At 36.5% G+C, this 23,123-nt stretch overlaps 2 protein-coding genes and 1 long non-coding RNA gene across 3 annotated transcripts; 2 read left to right on the top strand and 1 right to left on the bottom strand.

The window, feature by feature from the left end:
• Window positions 1-228: 228 nt before the first annotated feature.
• Window positions 229-5,038, top strand: LOC147761521 (gamma-aminobutyric acid type B receptor subunit 2-like). Its single transcript, XM_087013920.1, has 6 exons — window positions 229-305; window positions 1,258-1,403; window positions 1,985-2,110; window positions 2,353-2,492; window positions 2,765-2,960; window positions 3,309-5,038. The coding sequence occupies exons 1-6, from the start codon at window positions 248-250 to the stop codon at window positions 3,402-3,404; spliced, it is 762 nt and encodes a 253-aa protein (XP_086870046.1). The 5' UTR covers window positions 229-247; the 3' UTR covers window positions 3,405-5,038.
• A 5,455-nt stretch (window positions 5,039-10,493) lies between these two features.
• LOC147761520 (uncharacterized) lies at window positions 10,494-12,949 on the top strand. Its single transcript, XR_015334839.1, has 2 exons — window positions 10,494-11,604; window positions 12,041-12,949. It is a non-coding gene; the product is annotated as an uncharacterized LOC147761520 (long non-coding RNA).
• A 3,430-nt stretch (window positions 12,950-16,379) lies between these two features.
• Window positions 16,380-22,797, bottom strand: LOC147761519 (fibulin-7-like). Its single transcript, XM_087013241.1, has 7 exons — window positions 22,734-22,797; window positions 21,924-22,058; window positions 20,314-20,421; window positions 18,316-18,465; window positions 17,476-17,589; window positions 17,169-17,318; window positions 16,380-16,568 (listed from the first exon to the last, which is right to left on the bottom strand). The coding sequence occupies exons 1-7, from the start codon at window positions 22,795-22,797 to the stop codon at window positions 16,561-16,563; spliced, it is 729 nt and encodes a 242-aa protein (XP_086869367.1). The 3' UTR covers window positions 16,380-16,560.
• Window positions 22,798-23,123: the final 326 nt, after the last annotated feature.

Raw genomic sequence — 23,123 nt, 5'->3', positions numbered from 1 at the left:
TTTTCTGACTGCAAAAGCACCGGTGTGACAGGAATGACAGTAAATTTCCCATTACTTTGTACAGATGACATTCGTCCCATATGCTAGCTCCAATACTACGACTCACCCTAACATATACTAACCATATGGGACCCTATAGCCTGGACTTCCATTCCTAGGACTACCATTCCTGTCACAACGACATACACGATCACAACTAACACAATATAATTTAATATTAAGGTTAATTCAAAACTCATGGCCACTGATGAACAGCACCATTGCACTGGGATGCATCTTCCTGGCTGTCAGTGTCATTCTTCAAGGTGAGCAGCCTTGCAAGTCGATTTCAGTGTATCTTTTTATGTACAGACACATCTAGCCGTCACCAAACATATAGCCATCACCTGCGTCTGTCGTCGCCGTCGTCGCCGTTAAAGGAAAACCATGTCACTTGCTCTTCTTAAACTTACAGAAAAGTAACATATGACTAAAATACAGCTTTATATGGTAGACTTATCTTAATGGTTAACTTATCTGGATTTTTTTATTTATTTATTTATTTTTTAAGAATTAAAATTTCCACATATCGCCATTTTCAAAGTGTGACTTTGAACTTCCATAGGCTTGAAGAAGTCACATTTTCAGAATATCCATGATGCTTTTATTTCGTTATTAAAAATTAACAGCATAATGTAATGTTGAATCAAAATTGAAGAAAACTTTATCTTGGACACATTTGCCATGAATTTTACTTATGATTATCAAACTTGATTCTCAAAGGTTTATAGGACTGAAGTGCAGATTTTGTTGGAAAAATCAGTGTGATTGCTTTCTGTTTTGGAAGCAGTGCTGTTCTGTATGAAATGTTCATTTTCAGAGAGTGCTATATGATGCTATATGGATAGTGTTCAGTGTGTGATTTTCACTTGGGTAATCACTGGCTAAATTCAGAGCTATTAAGCCACTTACCTAATTAACTTTCTGTGTATTTTAGTAACCCGTTTTTTAATCTTTGCTGGTGACTTCTACCGTGTTGCATTTAAGAAAAAATAACACATTTGTTTTAGGCCCTTTTCATAGTCCGATGGTGACCCACTACAAAGCTTGTCATCTAATCCGCTAGCAGGCACTGAATATATATCCCGTGGGGAAGTTTTGAAATAGGTCGGCCAAATTTGACCCTCGGACTAAGTACTCCCCTATTCTGAAAGGGGCTTTAGTTGCATTATACGTACTATACAGGTCTATATTCTAAAACCAGATCATTTGTTCTAGGCAGTGCGACAGAGTTGCCGTCGACCAGTAATGTACCATGTAATGCCTTTGTCTGGCTGTTTGTGACTGGGTTTACACTGTCGTTTGGTACCATGCCTCTAAAGATGTGGGGAGTGTATCGCCTCTTTCGTTATCAGCAGGATTGGGTGAGTTTTTATTAATGTAATATTGGCTTTGAGTAAAACGCAGCGTTTTATTAACATATTGCATACTGCCACATCTGTTAAATTGTCGCATACATGATATTGTCGTATTCAGCACACTGCATGTGGGACACAATTCGATAGTTATTAGCTAACTAAGAAATTAACTTAAACTTGTAGTGGTCAGCTCTTGATTCTGTCTCACATGAGCTGTACTGTGTGCATCCACTTAAATCTCACGTACAACAGACTGTCACATATCGTGAAATCCAAAACATTCTCATAGAAAGGATTGCAGGCAAATACAATGATTACCCAAGCAGACACATCAACTATCAACGAAGCAAGCTACATTAAATGCTTTTATTACAGCTGCAGTGCCCGTGCTATTTCACACATAAACCACTCACATATACCTGTACCTACCCTCTACCAGGGCGACTGATGGATTTTTACGGATATTCACAGATATACGTATACCACACATATATCCACGTACATTGAATGTTGTTCATCTTTAATGTGGCAAACCAAAATGTTACGACTTCAGTTTCGGATCTTTATGTACAATATATATCTGCCAGGGTCTGCAAGTAGAACTGCGCATGCTGTCTGGAGTTGCCATACTGTTGGTTATTGATATTTTGATGCTGCTTATCTGGCAGTTGACTGACCCACTCGTGGTGGAAGATAAGCTTTTACCCGAAATTGTAAGTTGACCTATACTGGTGGTCTCCACCATGTATATGTACCTTGTGAAAGAGAATATATTGCTTTTAGACTCAACTACTTATCAAGTTGGTAATTGGTCTTTTTTTCAAAGTCACATTGCTTTAGTACTTTTTTTCATATTGTACCAAAGGTGGCACATGTGCGACCAGTACATTAGCTCAGCTGCTGCCTCACAGTTTGTCTTGAATATAATATTACCCCTGTTCCTTCTTTAAATTAGAGAGATGGTGCCAAGATGGTGCGGTATCAGACCTTCTATCGCCAATGTCACAGCGGGAGCGCTATGGGCTGGACCATTGCGTTTATCGTGTACAAAGGTCTGCTGTTGCTGGTCTCTGTTTGCTTGGCCTGGCCTACCTGGTACGTGAACCAATATGTACACCGTAACATCCAACACACTATCTGTCGCATCCAGAACACTTTCAAATCTTCGAATCACGTCAGACACAACATGGAAACACATTATTGACATAATGCTTGAAGTTTACTTTCAGACATTTTTACTGTATTCCCTGTATATATAGGGTCTGTAGTTTCTACCTACGTCATGGATACAACTTTCGGTTCTACTTATATTATTATACTGCTATTTGATATAACGTAATATTTGCATTAGTTTCTTATTTTTCTAGGGTGATGTCGGTGAAGAGAGATACTGGTGACAGCAGTCTGGTTGGTTTTGCTATGGTTATCATTGCCTTGGCGACTGTTGTCGGAGTTCCAGTAGGTGTCCTCGTACAAGAAGAGCCCAGTGTCAACTTTGGGGTCGTAGCTGGCTTCACGCTCTTCGCTATCATAACTACGGTTTTGTTGCTTTTGATTCCCAAGGTAAAACACTATTTTAAAATGGCACTTTTATTTGACTGTTTGATTTAAGCAAAAAAATTAAATCAGCGAAGTATTCATTTTTTGCCATGAAAGAAAGATACAGATACTGAGGATGGACACCAAGCGAGTTGACGTATATACTTGTGAAAACTATTTCATGCTTTTGTATGGATTAATTCTGAAAATTCCCGGCGGTCTGTTTGTCTTATGAATTTAATTCAGAAAGAATGAAACCAAAGAATCACGCGAAGCTTTCAACCAATCAAACGCCAAATTTCTTTGTAATGCTGTAGCCTTTGAAACAAGGTGGGGATGTGCTTTTTAAAAATATATCTGTGATTCTTACAGCTCATGGAACTCAAGAGGGGGGAGATGGAACCGTCGCTTTGGTCGCCATTGCGGCTCTACGTCGAGGAGTTCTTCAATGACGCAGGTGATAAGTAGCATTTTCGTGCCACTGAGCACGGAGATGCTAATGCAAGTGACGACAACCAAGGCGATGGAAGAACAGCACAAATCTAGGTTGTGGCTTAATTATGGCTGCGTTCAAAGTGCTGTCACGGTTTTTGTTGTTAACTCAGTGAATGGACATTTTTTTCAACCCCTCATTCCACCGTGGATGACTTTATATGATTGGCCGTTTTACATATTTGTTAAGGATATTGCAAATGGTTAAATTTGTCAATTCATATTTTTCTGTACAATACCCTGTATATTCAATAACAATGGTACAGGTGACTGCATGTAAACACTTAGATCTATAATGCTTATATATATATATTTGGAATATTTTAAATACATCACTGTTAAAATTTATTTTTTAAAGATATAATGGTATAAATTTTATGTACAGCTGTTATCGTCTCACAACAAAAAAATTTCACCATCAACCTCAACAATCGTTAAAATCATTTTGTATGTTACCAAGTTTCTATACTTATTCTGTTGCAACAGTACGTACTGAGATCCAAATAGGACTTTGTTCAATTTGTGCTTTAACTTATTCGGCATCAACTGTTTCTGTTAGTTTAATAAATCGCATATATTGTATATTTAGGACGTTCGTCTAGAACATTGGTATGTAATATTCCATGTCACATTTAAGTTTATATTGCGTTTTTAATGAACCGAATTATCATTTTAAGTATCTGGTAACTGGTAATAGAAAGCATCGTTTCAATTTTCAATGTCAGTGAGCGGACCAAAGCATTCATTGTATTTGTTGTCAGGATTTTCTGTAGACTAAAATTCAGTGTGTGCGTGAACAAACTCTTTCTTGGAGATGAAGCCGTCATTGTCAGTGTCCATGATGTTGAAACTGTAGAAAAAGCAGGTTCATCTAGAGACACAAATGTATCTACATCAATATCCATCATTTGAAATCTTAAAGAAAGGATATCAAACCATATTTTTCGGAACTTGCTTTCATTCATGTTGATGAGGTGATTTTGCACGAACTCATCCTCAATTTATGTGCCTTTACTTTTGAATTTTTAGATATCAAATCTCTCAACTAGGCACGGCATTGGTTCCCACAGATATTTGGATTGATCTATCTTTCTGTCGCTCCTAGTAAAGCTATTAGGGGGTAATTATCTTGAACTGGGTCCCCGTGCCTAGATCGATCCTTCTGGATTGATCTAACTCCCTGGGGAGTCTCACTAATTGCTGTCAACTAACCGGCTTAAACATATGTCACGCCTACCGAATCAGCTGGGGGTAAAGATAAATACCCTCTAACAGCTATACTAGGCGTGACAGACATTTAAGCCGGTTGGTTGACAGCAATTAGAATTTTCTTCTGAAATACATGTATATTACAGTGCAGCCATTTAAGCCGGTTGGTTGACAGCAATTAGAATTTTCTTCTGAAATACATGTATATTACAGTACCGCACGTTTAACATAAAATACATGAATGAATGTATATATTTAAATACTACTGAAGAATGTTGGTATTTTTTATTGACTTTCGCTGATAATGGCATAAGCATGTGGAATGTTTGTGCAAAATAAAATAGGTTTCTAATATGTTTTAGAAAAATATATAATAATATGTATCATTTTCATTACCAAGCAGGCCTACAATTAAAATACGAATCCAACATTTTTTCAGACAAAAATCGTCAAGTTTCATTTACTCTGCAGTATCTCTGTCGGCCACCTCCATATTTTCTGCTGTACAGTAACCATGATCCATCGCCGTTTACATCGAAGACCCTAAATAGGGTGCGCATCTTGCGCTTCCAATCAACCAGTCAGTTGCCTGTATTTGATAGGCTGAAGAATTTAAAAAAAAAAAAACGTAATACCTCTGTTCGAATTGCTTGTTGAATCTTATCAAACTTTAAAGTCAAGCGGTGGATTTCAGTTTTGATCAGTGTTGAATAATTAAAACTATTATGACATTGTAGTGTTACATGTCAGGACCTCCACCCTTGGCACATCAAATTAATTTAACATGCATATTGAACGAGTGCTTTTGTCAAATGATTGACACTTATCTGAACCAAATATCAGTACATGTATAATGTTTCAAATATTTTTAATGAAGAAATATTGCAGAATTTCGTTGAATTATGTCCTGAAAATTGATGTTTGCACAGACACTGGTATTTTCTGCTTAACTCCTTTGCTTTACATGTTGCAGGAAAGAAAGTAGGTCGTATTTACATTTACGTCCAGAAATGTGACAATGTTTAGTTTTAAGCCATTTTCCACCCCGTATACCATGTAGATTATAAGATACGTGTCCCTCGATATCGTTTCAAACCATTTCCATAATCGAGTGTAAATTATGTTTATATATTTTGTATAAAATACTCTAAAATAATAAATATTAAATGCCGTAAACCACACGAAATGTGCCAATTTTTGCTAGGTCGTCAATAAAAAGCATTACAGCACACATACATACATACATACACACACAGACCTTGACACAAAACATCTGATTCATGAAACAAAAATCTGTAGTTAAGAACTACGGTACACGCAAATAATCTGCGGCGCTGGTAAAGCGAACATGGGGGACAAGTGTTTTCAACCACTGTTAGAGGGTCAGTCCGTTGGTAAGATAAACTAGACAATTTCGAGCGTAAAAAGCATGTTGCTCGCGTCAACTCAACCACCATTATTGATATTGATATTCATCATAATTGTTATTGAGGCATTATGATAGTATTACTAATCACATGGTTCCCCACCCTCTCTCTCTCTCTCTTGCACACACGCAAACACACACACACACACACACACACACACACACACACACACACAGTGGCATACATGTATATATTGACATAAACATATTTCAATATTCGCAGCCTACCATAATAGATACAGTAAGTGAAACTGCTGAAAAACAAAACATTATGGTTGAACGGGAATTTAGGCAAATGCACTTAATTGTTAGTCCCATGTCACAGTTCTCTCAGCAGCTGACTTGTGGCCTCACACAAAATATTCCACCAATATTTATAGCTGGCTATTATAAATACATGACAACGAAATCCCCAAACAAATCTGAGTGAGGTTATGGGATAACTCAATTAAAATATAACAGGATAACATATCCCTTTCCCCACTATTCAACCTATAGGTGATTGGGCAAAATTCTATATGCTGCTAGGGGACAAATGTCTTAGGCAGGAATTCCACTGAGCTCTATAACACATTCTTTTTGAAATTTTTGTAAGGAGGTCTCCTTTCACTTACTACTAGATTCCGGGAACATGTTACCAGGGGTCGATCTACCTGCTCCAAAATCGGCGGAGGGCCCTTTGGTAGATTTTGAGACTTTGACGACATCATCCATCTGGTGTCTGGTAGAACATAGGTGGAACCTCGTTTCAGAAGCTTTAAACTAACCTCGAGACCCAAAGGTGCGTGGCAAATCCACCTGCTGGGAGGATATCGTCTAAAACGGCAATATATTGATTTTCACAAGATATTCACAGATTTGTCTAATTCATATAATTCCTGACATATTGCGTAATGCACACGCACATTACAATTACAGTAATATCTTGTCCTGGAAGAAGGTACATGCAAGGACAGGCATTCTCAACCACTATTTATGGGCCAGTCCCGTTGGTAAGATAAACTTCAAAATTTAGAACAAAAATAAAACGAATTTTGCCAACGGCATTTAAACTACCATCAATTCTTGTTATATTTGTTAATTTTATTGACATGTTATGCAGTGGCCAAGTATATAAAGTCAGTTATGCCTAAGTAGCAAATGCATATTGTACAAAATACTATATCCAGTATTATTATATTGTGTCTTACTATTGTGAGCTACATGTATGAAGTAGTTAACTTATATGTATTTTGGTAATTGAATGATCTAAAGTAGTTATACTTATTTAAGCGTACGTGTACATCGTAGATAGTTTTCTGTAGGATGTCCGATATAATTCTAAAATTATTTTTTAATTGAGATTTCCGGAAGAATGTTTTGGTGGTCTTTTGTTTGTCAAAACCTCTATTTAATAATATAACCCGCACGAAAACGAAGTAGATACTCCAGCGCAGTAGACTACTGCAATCATACTGCAAACATGCTTCAAATCTGCTTCGATTGGGGAGCTAATTAGCATATTTGAAACATGCTTCTATCATGCTGCTAATCTACTGCATTAATGCTCCTCTTCTGTACAACCCTATGTAATTTTTGAAGTAGAATTGCAGTAGGCTCTACTGCATTTCTACTGCAAATATGCTCCACACCACTACTGCGTTAATGCTTCTTTGCTACTTCGATACTACTGCATTTTCATGCGGGAAGGTACTAACCTTTTTCCTGCAGTGACGAACCACGGAATTGGAGCATGGCTAAAGAATGTGCCAGTCAAAGCACTTGCAATTCTCTTGTAATTCTCAAGATGACTATTAACATGGGTGGTTGCAAGCATGCCATCTATCCATTAGAACCTCGATTTTCACATAGCCCTGAGAAAGTTGAGAGGCCAAGACATTTTATCCAAATTTCTACGTACATGCACTTCACCACCCAAAATTATAACAATTGATACTTTTAACGAGTGCAATATTCATTTTTATTGCAACACAGTTAAAATAGATATGCCATTAAAATGATGACTTTGTCTTACAATTAGAACATTTTGAAAACAAGTCAAATGGTTCAAACTTTTGTATCTTAAATGGCGGGTGATCCCTAACTTCTTTTAGGTATTTGTGTCAGGTCAGGGGTCAATTGTGTAGAGAAATATGAAATGGGACCAAACAGTTAATTGAATTTACCCCCATTCCATTTTAATTCAACATTTTACATATGTATAATGGTAAACTGCGAATATTGACAAATGGTTTTGTGTCAGGTTATGTGCCACTGCGAGCACAGGGTGTGTGTGTGTGTGTGTGTATATGTGTGTGTTTGTGCATGAGAGAGAGAGAGAGAGAAGGGAGAAACCAAGTGATGAATAACATTCATTTACTCTCTGTGTTGCATTAAGTATATAGATTCGTACTTAAACACTACTGCCCCATTCCCTTCATCTCCTTATCTGCCTTTATCTCGTTGCTGTATGTGAAAAGGCAATACTAATCTTTGCAAGTGGTATTTACAAATAATACTATTCCTTAAACGAAAACTTACGTCCGGAAGAATGTTCAGTAACAGTTGAAAAATATGAGAGATGCTGAGTTTTTGACGAGGTTTGTTGCATCCAGCAGTTACTCTCTAATGTACCTGTATGTTGAAAATGGTATGATGACATTATCATTCATTTCAGACAGTCATATCACACGTCATCAGTGCACGTATACTGCAAAATGGCATTTCATCTGATACATATATTGACCGTACAGAAATCTTGTATCAGTGCTGCCTCTCAATACCGACACTTGTACAACATACGTTTTTGGCAACTTGGTGAACGGAATGAGACGAAACAGAAAAATCCCAATCTTTAATTTTAAGGACCCATTCCCAATAAAATTATCGTTCTATGTAGATCGATTCAGCTCCTGGTGGATTCGCCAAGAAAGCTATGAGATGAACATGTTATAGCCAAAACTCTACTACACACAGTTTGGTAACATGATATATATTTCAACCTTGCTGATTTAATTGCTTTTTGATTATCTACAATATTTATTTATTTATTTATTTATTTATTTATTTATTTATGTTTATACAACATTGGTCAAAAAGGTTGTCCCACCCCCAATTTCATGTGCTTTTATTTATAAATGATCACATCACAGGAATCAATTGCTATGAATGGTGATTTTCATTCCAGATACCATAACTAACATGATTAGTGGTACGGAAAATACAAACTAGCGGTGAATATATCCATATTTAATACCATTTATTCACATTTATCACATGTACCCCCTCAAATCCGATGTTCAACTGTCATTATCACAGAGGTAAAGTAATGTCCATTAATTTGAAAATACACCACCGAAAGTCACCAAATTTACACACATTTAGCATTAGGGCGTGCTCGTTAAAGGTCACGTGTTAATTAGTGTGTGTGTTTACCGCGTACTGTTATTACCTCCTGTAGACGGCGCCGCTGCCTATGTTTCCTTAAAACGTTGGCAAAATTGGTCCGATCTATTCGGAGTTCGGTTCTCCTCTGGATTGCACACTTCAGTTCATGACACGGGTGTTCCATAGGTTTATAATCAGGGCTCAAAGATGGTTTCTCCACCCTGAGAACGCTGGGTTTCTGCAACAAATCACTCAGCAGACGAGAACTGTGTGCAAGTGTGCTGTCATGATAAAGCCTGAATCACCCCTGAAGTCCCCTCTTGCAGACGGAATGAGGTATCAGTTGGTAATGTTACGTTCAGTGACCACAGAACTACCAGAACTTGGTTAACCATCATTAGGAACAAGTTGGTTTTGCTGAAAAATCAATGTATTTCTTGTATGCCTTTGATGGTCAAATTTGGGCCCGTCGACATGTAGCAGAATGCCTTTGGAAGGTGTGTGCAGGATAATATCGCCTGAGGTGTCCGGTCAGACAACATTTGGAGGGCATTCCAAGCCCATGGTTTTAGTACATTGTTCTTTCCGGAAACGAACGTTGTTGGGGCAATTCATTGAAACATTCTCAACAAATATCTCACTCCATTTTCAAGGTGTGACTTCAGGGATACTGAAGGCGTCATCGTGGAAATGCACTTGCACACAGTTCTCGTCTGCTGAATGGTTTGTTGCAGAAACCCAATGTTCAGAGGCTGGGGCAACCAACTTTGACCCCTGATATTTATCCTACTAAGCATCTGTGGCATGAAATAAAGTATGCAATGCAAAGGAGAACCATACTCCTAATAAACTGAACCAACTCCCCCAAGTTATTAGGGAAGAATGGGAGAATATCCCACAAAACAGAATTGTTATCCTTGTTGAAAGCAGGCCGCGCCGCCTACAGGAGATAATTACAGTACGCGGTAGACACACACGCTATTAGACACGTGGCCTTTAACGAGTACACCTTAAGTGTGTGTCCACGAGAAAACCAGACCAAATGTAGAAAATGTGGCAAGGCGGGGGTGAACGGATTGACACCATATTTGGTGTGTTTGAACCTTTATATGAACAATATCTGAGGCTGCAATATTTCCTGAAAAAAATCCCTACCTACAGAGATATGGGCAGTCACAATTTGGGGGGTTAATCAACCAAAAATTCATCTGAAAAACAGGGTTATATTGATTGGCCTTACAGTTTATACAGGTGTCACTTAATGATTTAGTTTGGTGATATGTTATAACCTAAAGATAGGGGATTAAAATGATATACACTTTTTTCACCCTCTTTGTTTCCATGGTAACAAACTAAACGTTTTTCTCAGGGCTTCGAACCACATGCTTTGAACACCCCCCTTCTATTTTTGACAATATCTTCATCTTCACAGGTCTTTGGGGTAAAGTGTGTTCAGGACTAACAGATAACTCATTAATCTATTTATACATGAAATCAAAACTTACTGCTGTTCTACAACTTGTCCGTTGTAAGAGATAGAACATGACCTAATTTCTTCATTTCATCTGGACACATATATCGGTGCACTCAACTTCAGCTATCTCTTTCAAGTCAACAAATGGTTTAAAACACTGTTAGTTGAGCTTTATATCTTCATTTTACCTATTCTAATTTTTTTTCTGGTTAAAACAAGCATCTAACACATTTTAAAATCATGTGAAACTAATGTACTAACGACAGAACAACACAGCGTGATTATCCAACATGGCGGAAAGCGCAGACTGTTTCTTTGCAAATCTTCCTCACCGAAGTCGTATATCGTGTGGTTTATACTGTGTCTTCAGATATGAAAAAACATGTAGTGTATTGAAAAACTGCAACAGAGATATTAACAGTCGTCTTTGTCGCGTTTACGTGAAGCAAAACAGCGTGAGTTACGAAAGCAAACTGATTCTTGTCAGGTGTGGACTCTTTTGTCTCCGATGATTTTCAAGTATCTTTGGGAGAATGAATGGGTTACACCATGTGACCAGCATAGGGATATGGGCTTGGTTTGTGCTGGAAACCATCCACACAGGGGAAAACGAGCCTATAACGAAAGATGTCATGGGATTAACTTGCAGATGTCAGTGTAGACAAAAAGCCATTTGAATATACTGGTGCCACTTGGTTCAGGTAAGAAACGGGTTTGTTTGTATTTTAATACAGGCTAAAAGCCAGAAAAAAAGGTCACTCAGAAAAATGATCTAGGTGCAATTTTTTAATGGTAAACGGTCCATTTTTTTCTTTTTTTTAAAGAAAAATGCCCCTTTCAAATAATGAAATTTCATGCAGCCTAAGGACCTGTGATAATTCTATCTTTTAATATTTGTGTAGGTATTTAGGTTGGTATAAGGGTATTTGGGTAAAATAAATTTAAGGGTAACAATTGGAATTAGATTGAAGCTAGGGCTGGTCTTGGCAAAATTGCTAGTCTCATCATAATTTATATTCGAAACCATGTCTTACTTATAAAACATTGACACATGGGATAATAATTTATTTTTCATCAACGTATCAATTAACTTTGAGTGTTTTCATGTGTCTATAGTAAGCTATATTTATATTTCAGGCACATTTGAGAGGTGTTATTTGACACACAGTGATCTTATGGTCAGCAAAAGAGTCCAAAGCCTTGCAGAAACTGAAACTAGTGAGGAAATGACGGATGTTGTAGAAAGGCATGTATGTAAATGAAAGCCACAATATAACAAATGCTGAGGAGATGCATGAGTCCTTAGTTTCTGCAGATGGAGTGGAGGGGTGCTCTTTTGCTGCCATTTTCTACATCCAGCTAGACAGACATCTTCCAAACCTGCGTGGACTGGAGTGTCCAATTACAACCATTTGTCTTTCTTGATTCCTACAACATGAGAAAAGGTGTCTCTCTTCCTTGAGCAGTTTTAATATGAGTGATACTGATGTTAAAGTTAATTTGGGTTTTTCTGTGGCAAATGTACCAACTGGGACTATACCTAGAGAACTCCACCATCTTGAATATCTCACTGAGTTACACAATGGATGAGCTTTAAAGTCATATAAACCTTTGAAACTATATTCAAATAAAGTAAAGGAGTTTTTACTGAAGGAGTTTAGAAGGGCACAAGAAACAGGCCAGCAGAACCTAGCATTTGTGAGCATGAAGATGAGATTGAAATGTCAGTAAGGAGGGTTACATACTATTCAGGAAGAAAAAATCGGCAGTTATTTTTGAATGTATTATAAACTTTGATGTTATGAGCTGTAATGTTTGATATAAAACTGTTAAGATGTTTCATAACACCAGGATATATTTTGCAGTTGTGTTAGTTTTGCTTTTTGAATAGAAAATTATCTTGTTTTGCTAGACTACATTATGATATAGGTTGTAATGATCACAACAAATGTTGCACTGCTTTGCATGTATTGCTGTATTATAGTTTTGTGATTTTTTTATTATTTGTAATTATTCATCTGAGACAAAAATAAACTAATTTGAATATTTTTTAGTTACTGTTTGCTCATAAATAGTCACCAAAAAGTGGTGTGGATGATTAAAAAAAACTTGAAAATTAAAAAAAAGATTTGTTCTGGCTTTGATCTCATAAATACTATACGGCATATCCGGATCTCTAAATGATTAATATTGCACCAAAAAGAAATCTTCACTAAACTAAGATTTTAATTTGTATTCACCAAATTGATGATATATATATATATATATATATATATATATATATATATATATATATATATATATATGTAAACTCTCAAGTTAATTGCCAGTGCTTATCCAAAGTAATAGAATCTAAGATTTATTTCCTCTTAACTTTTTGTCCATACAAATGAAAAAGTCCATATATGACAATTTACAAAAATGAAGCCCAATGACCTTGACCTATGACCCACTGACCTGATATTCATTAGAACACGTCCACTTTCCATGCTCACCAGCCCTATTAATTTAGTAACAACATTGTAGAGCAAAATGTTTTAATAAATTAATCAAACCCATTGTCTACATAGACTTGAATGAATCCACCACGATTTTTTGCCTTAAAAATGGCCAACTTTGGGGGTATTTTTCAGTACCTGTTTTAATACAGCAGTAACTTTTGAAACTTGATTTGGAGTGATCCATATCTGCCTAAAATATTCATGCAGTTTTATAGCTGTAAACCCTGTGAAGATGGAGATATATGCAATTAAAGATGGTAGTGTCAAAATTGGACTTTGGGGGGGGGTGTTATAAATGGGTGTGGCTCGCCCAAGCAGGGTCTTATCTGAATTCTGCATATATCTGTGGCAAGCCAAATGATTGTTTTCAATGTTTGTAAGGTCTAATATTTTTTAGTTTTCTCCATTTTTGTTTAATTTACACAAAATTTATCATTATTTTTCCAAGGTAAAAATGGAGTCTCAAAGAGGCCACATAAGCCATGACTTATAATAGGCTATAATTCTCTGAAGAAAAGATATTTTTGGGATTCCTTCCTAACTCATGAATAACTTCCTAGTATGCCTCCATACAACAAATTTGGTTGAAATCCGCTGACCCCCACCTTGCCACCCTGGGCTGGTTCTCTCGTGGACAAGCTCTTAATGCTAAATGTTTGTAAATGCGGTGACATTTGGTGGTGTCTTTTCATTGTAATGGACATTTCTTTGCCTTTGTGAAAATCACAGTGAAACGTCGGATTTAAGGGGGTACATGTATTAAATGAGAATAAATGGTATAAAATATTGATATCTTCACCGCTAGTTTGTATTTTCTATTCCAATAATCTTGTTAGTAATGGTATCTGGAATGAAAATCACTATTTATAACAAATTTCACCTGTGAGGTGATCATTTATAAATAAAAGCACATGATACTGAGGGTGGGACAACCTTTTTGACCAATGTTGTATATTAAAACGCTCCTGGTCAGTATACCGTTATTAGCACTATATTTCATTCAAATAGCTACTTAAGAGTCACCATATCATCTTTGTATATATCATTTGATCATCGTTTCTATCTTTTTTATCTATTTTTTTTTTTTTTAATACATTTTAATAAAAAAAACTTGCGTTGCACTGGTCTATTTTAGTGAATTAGTCACTCACTATGTTCCAGCAAGAAACATGCAGTCTGTAGACAAATTGTTACTTCAGCCGGTAAAAATGCACCTAAAAACTTATGGTGACATTTCTTTTAAATCAGCAGATCTAAAGGAATAGAATTTATTACCACTGGAAATCCGATTAATTGAGTCTACCAAACATTGTAAGAAAGAACTGAAGACATATCTATTCAGGAAATATTTTGATTAATCGACTTTTAAATTGATTTTACAAGTTTTTTAGTAATTAATTGCATTTTTGCACTGTAAGAAATAATGCTGTTCTATCTATAATCTTTTATGTGTGCAGATAAGGTTGTTTTTTTTTAATCTAGACTTAATTATTTTTCTTAACAAACATATTTTAGTTATGTACTGTAAGTGCTTTTATGTGAGAATCCGTATGTTTTATCTAGAATACTCTTAATTGTTTTTGTCATTAAGCTCTGTAATTTTTCATTTATCTATTCCAAATAATTGATTTCTTAAGTAATTGTTTTATGTATATTTAAAGTCTTTTGAACTTGTTATAACAATTTAGACCCAAAATGAATGTATTATTATTATTATTGTTATTATTATTATTATTATTATTATTATTATTATTATAAATGGTCATTTAAGTATTATGGTGTGCATACTTTTTTCCTTAAATAAAATTTTCTTTAGGATACTAAAATCATATACACACGCGCGCACGCGCACTCTCTCTTTTTTGAACAGGGAGGAAGTGTTCTTGTAGTCTGATGGTCTTATGTAATCTAGTTCAGGTGTTTGCTTCAAATTCACAACACATTGCTCACAAAAGCTTGTGTCATCTGTCGCAATCAAAGAAAGTACGCTTTTCTCTCTCATTCTTACAAATTATAATTTTTGTACCAAGCCCTAGATTTTAAAAGGTGCAATGCCAGGTTGTATTCAAAAGAAAGAATGAACTGCAGGTTAAGCAGCAGTAGCACTGAAGCTGTCTTTATGGTTCCTATGATGTATTTTTTTCTCTTTTTTTTTTTGGTCATGAATGAAAGTCGTGGGGCGCGACTGAAAAAAAGAATCTAAAAGATGTAACGATATCACCATTTTCGTCATATAAAATGAGATGTTTTTAAATTGAGATGTTTTAAAATTAAAGTGTAAAATTGGAATAAACAATTATGGGGAACATATCTCAAACACGACCAAACCGCACGACAATTCAACGCTACTCTTATATGAGAGTCACTTATCACAACATCGGGACAATAAACTGACATTTTTTAAAGGATATGCTAAGAGTTACCAAGCAGAGCAACCACTTCATTTCTTTTCTTGGATGATTTTGTTATAAAATTGGAAAGGGACACACAAATATATTTGTTGGCACTGTTAAATACTTATCATAATTGACTGTCTGGTGTCCATGTATCAGCTTTTAGGGTTGAGATTTTACTAAAAAAAAATGTCTCGGTCTCCAAGGCCTGTCAATCCTTAAAAATACCCCCCCCCCCCCTTAAAAAGTTCTGGATCCGCTCCTGAGATTATAATAAACGCTAATGAGCTTTGTCTTAATTTGAACGTATTGAAATATAAGATGCAATTCTCTTTTGGAATATTCCATTATTTTGAACAAGAGGGTTTACATATATTGACTGTATCGGTATGCTTTAAAAATTGCACCACGTTTACCCGGGGACCTAACTTCTTTTCACAAGTTCTGCAAAAGCTTGTTTCCTTATCTTTACTTTCTTTGTAGGAAGTATTGAGCGCAGGGTCCTCATATGTGGCTCTCTTACATAGTAAAAGCTAAGCGGATGCTCAGATTTAAGAACACCTTAAAAACTCCACATGCATTGACGAAAATTGTTTATTGACATCTTCATAAACCGAATGGCTACAGTAAATACCAATATAATTTCATTGATTCAACTCTTGTTTCAATATTTGTTACTTTAAAAATAACAGCTGCAATTTCATCATGGGTTATTTGTGGTCATTTGCGGAAAGATTCCTTTTTGTCCTCTCTTAGGAATTGATTACTGGGCTGGAAGGAAAGGAAAGATGCCAATTATATACTTACATTGCCTTACTCGACCACAATTTTTGTGTGTATTGAAGTGTAAATTTCTTTTATATAAAAGAAAATAAGTGGCTTAAAAAAGTGGTTAAAATTTTAAAGAACAATGAAGTGTATATATAACTTTTTGTTAGTATGAAAGCTCATACAAACCAACAATAACTTCTGCTTGATCTCTTTAGCTCAGTTTCTACATGATAAATCACATACAGTATGTGATTAAATGCTACCTTTTTTTCGTCATAGTTTCATTTAAAATTGGATACGTTTGGCCTTCTTAGTAGAACTGTGTCCATAAAATCAAATAGGTGCTGAACAGGTAAAATATTGTCCAATTTAATTAATATTTGATGAGGTGTCAGATGCACATTAACATCGGGGCGTAGGTAAGCTCAGCATTTGTGGTATTTATGGGCACATTGTAGGAGTAGGCGTAAGCTTAGATATACAATTAATCCTTGCGCAAATCATTTTAAATGTTCTGAGTGTATGAGAAGCGAAATATTGGTACAATGCACCAGAATTAATTTTTCCACTCAACAGCTCGGGAATTAAAAAAAGACTTACCAGTGCAGTTCACATATGGGTCTCCTTCGAAGCCATTTTCACAAATACAATATTGTTCATATGCTTGATTGCATCCATCGTTATTATGAAGCCTGTCCTGTATCCCGCCTTTTTTTTCAACAACGCATTTCGCATTTTCCCCACAAGGCACTGAAAACGTAAAATACCTTTTTGCAGTAAAGAGTCAAATCAATTGTCACTTTGAGTCAACTGATTGCATTATTGGTTAAAAGCTGTGGCATCCATCTGTAACAACTCACTGTTATACCTGTACATTTGATTTTTCCGACAAACAACTACAGCGTACCTCTATTGCAAGTGGTTCCCCATATGTCCCCAGGGCAGTTGCACTTGAAACTGCCATCACGATTTGTACAGGTACCGTTATTTAGGCAAGGCTGATTATTGCACTCGTTGATATCTGAAAAGAAAAAAAGTGAAAGTCGAACCCTTTCCTGACAGACAACCGTACATATATTCCAAAACCAAACACCTGTAGCGTTTTAGCTCATAAACTAGTTACACCAAAAAGCAATAGTTCCAAATGGGTCTAAACTTTCAGACCAAATTTGGTCAAATTCAGTTCAAGTTAAATTCACAATAGTCCACGTTCACGAATAAAATATAGGCCTTGAACAATCACATCATGTCTCCTAGCTGTAATAAAACTAGAGAGGCACTGTTTCATTTATCGGAATTCTTGATTGCATCTGTCTTTGATTTTTCTTGGATGAAAGTAGCTTTAGACTGAAAATCAAGGACAGAAGTCCTTTTATGGCATAAAACACAGGCATCAGGTCGACAGCTCACAGTAATGTACTCTTTATTTCACAGTGTTTGGTAGATCTTGTGCACGAAAAACTCATATGCGTGATTTTATCGATCTTATTTTTTCTTTACCCTCAGTGCCGATTAAGGTCCATGGATGCCGGATGTTACGCCGGCTACTAGTTATTATTCAATAAAACAAAAAATGATTCAATTTCCTTTTCTTTTTTCTTTTCTTAGTATCTATGGGACTTTAATCTCTTAAGGGAAAGTATGTAATGGAGTTATCTTCAAACAAACTTTATGTCCACATTTTGAGCAAAAAAAGGCCAAGGAGGGTTTTAAAATACTAAGGCTTGGGGATTTGAAAAAGACTTACCAGTGCAGTTCGTATATGGGTCTCCTTCGAAGCCATTTTCACAAACACAATATTGTTCATATTCTTGATTGCATCCATCGTTATTATGAAGCCTGTCCTCTGTCCCGCCATTTTTGTCAACAACGCATTTCGCATTTCCCCCACACGGTACTGAAAACGTAAAAGACCGTGAAGACCCAAATCAATTCACAATTGAATCCATGCCATCATATGATGCACTTAAAACGGGTACTCCAAGGGATTTATCCTACAAAATTAATATCTAGAGATTTTCTTCACGCGTTTGAACCCCCCCCCCCCCACACACACACACACATACACATATATACAGTCAAATTCATGTCTTATAAAGCTTCTTATATTTCACAATTCTCAATACAAATGAACCCCTTTAGTTAAGGTTTAACTGAAGCACATCGCGTGCCTGTTTGATTACCTTTTCTCACTGTTGGGTAGCCAATGTCAGTTTGCAACGTTCGTATTATACACGGCACAAGCCCTAATACAGAACACCATGACATTTTCACGTGAGTAAATGAGGCAGATGTCGTTATAATGACTGGCCAGTCATAATTAACTAAATTATTAAATTACTAAATAAAAAAATAGAATAAAACATCGAATCCAAGTACAACCAGGTCATGCAATATTTCGTGAGTAGGTGTTGTCGTTTACTCCGGAATATTCTTTTTGGGCTGGGCAAAAAAGCCGATGGCGTGATCTTTCAATGTATTCAATGCAGTATTCGAAAATTGCACTCTTCCTCTGAGTGTAGAAGGAAAGTTCAGCAGATTCCATCTTTAAGAAAGAAACATCAATTCCAACTGGAGTTAAATTATCACAATACTTTTTTTTTAATTTAACTGTTGTCTTTTCTTGTGACTTCTTCCTGTGGTGCATTTCATTTTTTTTTTTTTTCATCGTAGTTTATACTTCCGTTTCGCAAGGATCAACACTGTGACCTTCTGGCACTTCAATAAAGGATCAATGTGCAGAGATCTACTAAATATTGGTATAAAACAGCCGTTTCTTGCAAAAAAACATTCGCCATATTTTATTGTTTTTCGAGTAGTACCGATTGATCTTGGGTCATAATGTACTAAATATATTTATACACGGGCGGATCATGATTATATTTGCAGGGCGGGGGGATGGGGTGCGCAGATGCAAAGTCCACCCTCATCCCCCGATGGGATTGGCGCCCGCTGAAGGGCCCTGAAAAAAGTTGTTTTTATTTTAGAGGGCGAACCGCGCTTTTTGATACGGTTTAGAACTATGATCCAGCTAGTCAAAATTATAATTTCAAGAGAGGACCATTGGTGTATCATTTTTTTTCAGAAATTAAAAAGGGGGTCAGGACCCCCTGACCCCCGCCCCTAAATCCGCCACTATACAATATACCCGGTACATTGGTCAGTAAGACACGCTTTCGGCCTAAAGTACTTTTCTGAAACAGGTTCCATGTTTGTGCACGAGGTGATTTGACCTGTTGGCCACCAATGGTGGTAATGTGAGCATTTTTTCAGTCAAGTGCGTAGGCCAGCTAGTATTTATGCAGGGGCAATCGACAGGGAGGAGCAGTACAATCGTAGAACTTATTCCGCTTGGTTTGCAGTGTATTTCGTAGAGGAAAATAGCACAGAATGTAAGTGTAATGTGCATTATAGTTTACCTTATGTAGTTCAAATGTTTTTGTTATATTTAGTTTTGTTATTTATCGTATATTTATGTAGTTTATTTATTCGTTCTAGATTTGTAAATGTGGGTCCTCATTTCCTTATAAATTTATATAATTCTAAGTCACAGTGGCTTCTTATTAACGGCATGAATTTTGCCCGGTAACAAATTGCGTTATTTAAAGACTACATGTATTTATTGTGTTTATATATACCGCCAATAAAACGGCAACATTTTTTATGACGTATAACCTGGTACGTAATTACAGACTGCATGTGTTATCTACACCATTAGCATGCAATTTAAAGAGCCACGACCTACCTCTGTTGCAAATGAGTCCGAATATAGAAGAGGGACAAACGCACTGGAACGAATCGCCAGCTGGATTGCACGTCCCTCCATTTAAGCACGGCTGAGAATCGCAGGGAGCTGGAAAAATAATTTCTCAAAAATCCCCTAACAGAATCAACTATAGGGTCCTAAAGGACGTCCTATGGTGCGATTCCGCATGAGGTGGTGTTAAAAATAAATTTGCATGGGGATATTGGAAGGCTTAGGCTGTTTATTAGGTTTTAAAATATGAAGTTAGACAGCCATTTATTTTTTTCTTTTTTAGAGACAAATGCACGTTGTGATTCTTTATCTGATCTATGACCCCATTCCCACATACACCATTGGACTACCATGTACACGGATCGACCCAAATCTGCAGGGATTCTCAATAAGTGTAAACAGCGGAATCAGCTTAACTGCCTGACGCCTGCTCGAGCAGCTAGGTGGTTAACTGTTGTTAATTACACCTAAGCTGCTCGAGGAGCCGTGTCATTCAGTTAAGCCGATTGCACGAGAGCCCCTGCAAAGTTGGAGCAACCCACGTGTTCCGATGTTTCTATGGAATGCCCCCTATGTCTCTAGTTTAATATGATGCGTGGCTTCTTAATGCGGGTAGCTTTATCCCAGCCAGCACACACACACATGGAGCCCAGATGGAGGTACTGGGCTTGATGGGCACTCCGAGGTCTTATCTGGGTCCCTGATAAAACTCATGTGGGCTAACCTATTTCACAGGTCACTGCACTGTGTATACGTAGTTACCCCTGGTGTCTGTTCATATGAATTGACAGTATAAACGATATATATATATATATATATATATATATATATATATATATATATATATATATATAAGCGTGAGTGCTCAACAGTCCGGAGCATTCACAGCCCATATGGGCCACATATGGGACCCATCCAGGGGCGGATTGAGGCCGTCTTCTGGGTCTTCCGGAAGACGGTCAGATTTTCAAGTTTTCATTGACGGATATCTAATTTTTTCTCTCAGAAGACGGTCAAAAATACAGGATGGATCAACAAAGATTATTTAGAAGACTGTCAGAAAATAGCTCTGGATCCGCCCCTGCCATCATTGCGTGCTAACAGGGATAAGTGCTATCATCATCTTTATATCGCAACCCCACGTCATTGGATAATGATAAAATATATATGTTTGGTAAAAAATACCAATGAATAGTAATCTGAGTGAGCTACATGTAGAAAATAGATCCCCGCGTTTTTGTTTTTCTATGCTTCGAGAGCTATAAACAAATGACATCTAGTGTATACTGAATAAGTTCATGACCTGTTATGCATTAGATTATAATTCTAAATAACTGAAGATAAAGCAACCAGAAAATACCTATGCATAAATTCTGTCAGTTTTCATCATTGCCGCACCTTGCACTCTCGCTGAAATGCGTTATTTTGGTCCAGCTGTCCAATTTCCGTCTAATTTCATTTAATTTAATGCTTGACCTAGATGTTCCCTTTTTTCTTTTCTTACTTCTGTTTATAAATGTTCAATGGCCTTTTCTCCTGATAGCTACATTTGATAAATAAACCGATATTCTCTACGCCACCCTAACCCCTTTACTTACAATCTGCGGCAGCGCGAATGACAAATGCACACGCCATTAGAGTCAAAACAAGGTGCGGGCTGAACAACAATTCCATCATAGATTGGCTGATATGGAAATGTTCTGTGTTACTTTGTTGGAAGGAAATATGATTCCCTGAAACAAACACATTTTTTTTTTAATTTTACGTCACAACAATAAATCGGCTAATCTGAAAATCAACGTGTTTTAATATTATGTACATGACATAAACGCAGTGCTTGAAATTCGGCATCAGTAATCTAGCAACTAAAAAGGCTAAAAATTGTCTAAAACTGTTGGTACAGATAAAAAATAAACAACACCAAAAGTCACCATCTTAACCTGAATTAACTTTAATGGGGGATTTTTTTTTTTAAATAAGCGTGTTTGGAAAGCTACACATTTTACCTACTACACTACCACAGCCACTAATAATAATAATAATAATATTCGCCAGACCTGCCACGTTTGTGACCTCTTTCTGTGGTGGTGGCACATAAAAGACGGGGTCTGCAGTAACTATATCCCCAAACAATTGATCATGACTTCTCATGACGCAATTAGGACAATATTCGAAGGAAAACCAGATGTACCATTCCCTTTCAAATGTTAAACAGGGTCGTTATAAACGTCTATGTATAAATTATATTCACTGCCACGAGCATACCAATAATATTACTTGCTGTTTGATGCATAAATCTGTGTGATTCAATAAAACAAATTACTACACCAAATAAATCAAACGTGCTTGTTAGAAACATCTATGGCAAAATAAGAGAATGAGCATTGCTTCATCCAGATAAAACTTACCTTGTTTGTTCGTACTGAAGTCTGATATAGCAATGAGACGTCCCAGAACAGGTCTCGTCCACATATATATTGTCACTGTTAAGGTCTTGATGGTGATTGGTGTGACACCGATGAAACTATCCAATCGCAGACATTCGTATTATAAATATAAACTATTTTTATGGTCCTTCTATCTCTCATTAACGTTGGAATGGATTGATACAGTGCTTTATTAGCCCCCTCTTTCATTTGCTTTCTTCATCTGTATTTCACTCATTAATAACATGTCTACTTGTCTGGTGCAGTTGGCCTACTCTCTTTACGTCCTGTTTCGCTCTCTCTCTCCCATTCCCTCTCAAACTTACAACATATATTAAACATGGCGACTACAAACAAATACACCGTACCAGT

Source organism: Lingula anatina, chromosome 5 (genome assembly GCF_051362555.1).
Source record: "Lingula anatina isolate TDL-2025a chromosome 5, LinAna3.0, whole genome shotgun sequence".
Lineage (NCBI taxonomy): Eukaryota > Metazoa > Brachiopoda > Lingulata > Lingulida > Lingulidae > Lingula > Lingula anatina.
Note: the sequence above shows the minus strand (reverse complement) of the source record. Positions and strands in the feature narration are given on the sequence as shown.

Coding starts and splice junctions, on each gene's coding strand:
- LOC147761521 (XM_087013920.1), top strand. CDS start 248: ATGAACAGCACCATTGCACTGGGATGCATCTTCCTGGCTGTCAGTGTC. Junction 306..1,257: donor TGTCAGTGTCATTCTTCAAG/GTGAGCAGCCTT, acceptor CATTTGTTCTAG/GCAGTGCGACAGAGTTGCCG. Junction 2,493..2,764: donor TGCTTGGCCTGGCCTACCTG/GTACGTGAACCA, acceptor TTATTTTTCTAG/GGTGATGTCGGTGAAGAGAG.
- LOC147761519 (XM_087013241.1), bottom strand. CDS start 22,797: ATGTGGACGAGACCTGTTCTGGGACGTCTCATTGCTATATCAGACTTC. Junction 22,059..22,733: donor CTTCAGTACGAACAAACAAG/GTAAGTTTTATC, acceptor TGTTTGTTTCAG/GGAATCATATTTCCTTCCAA. Junction 20,422..21,923: donor CATTCGCGCTGCCGCAGATT/GTAAGTAAAGGG, acceptor TTATTTTTCCAG/CTCCCTGCGATTCTCAGCCG.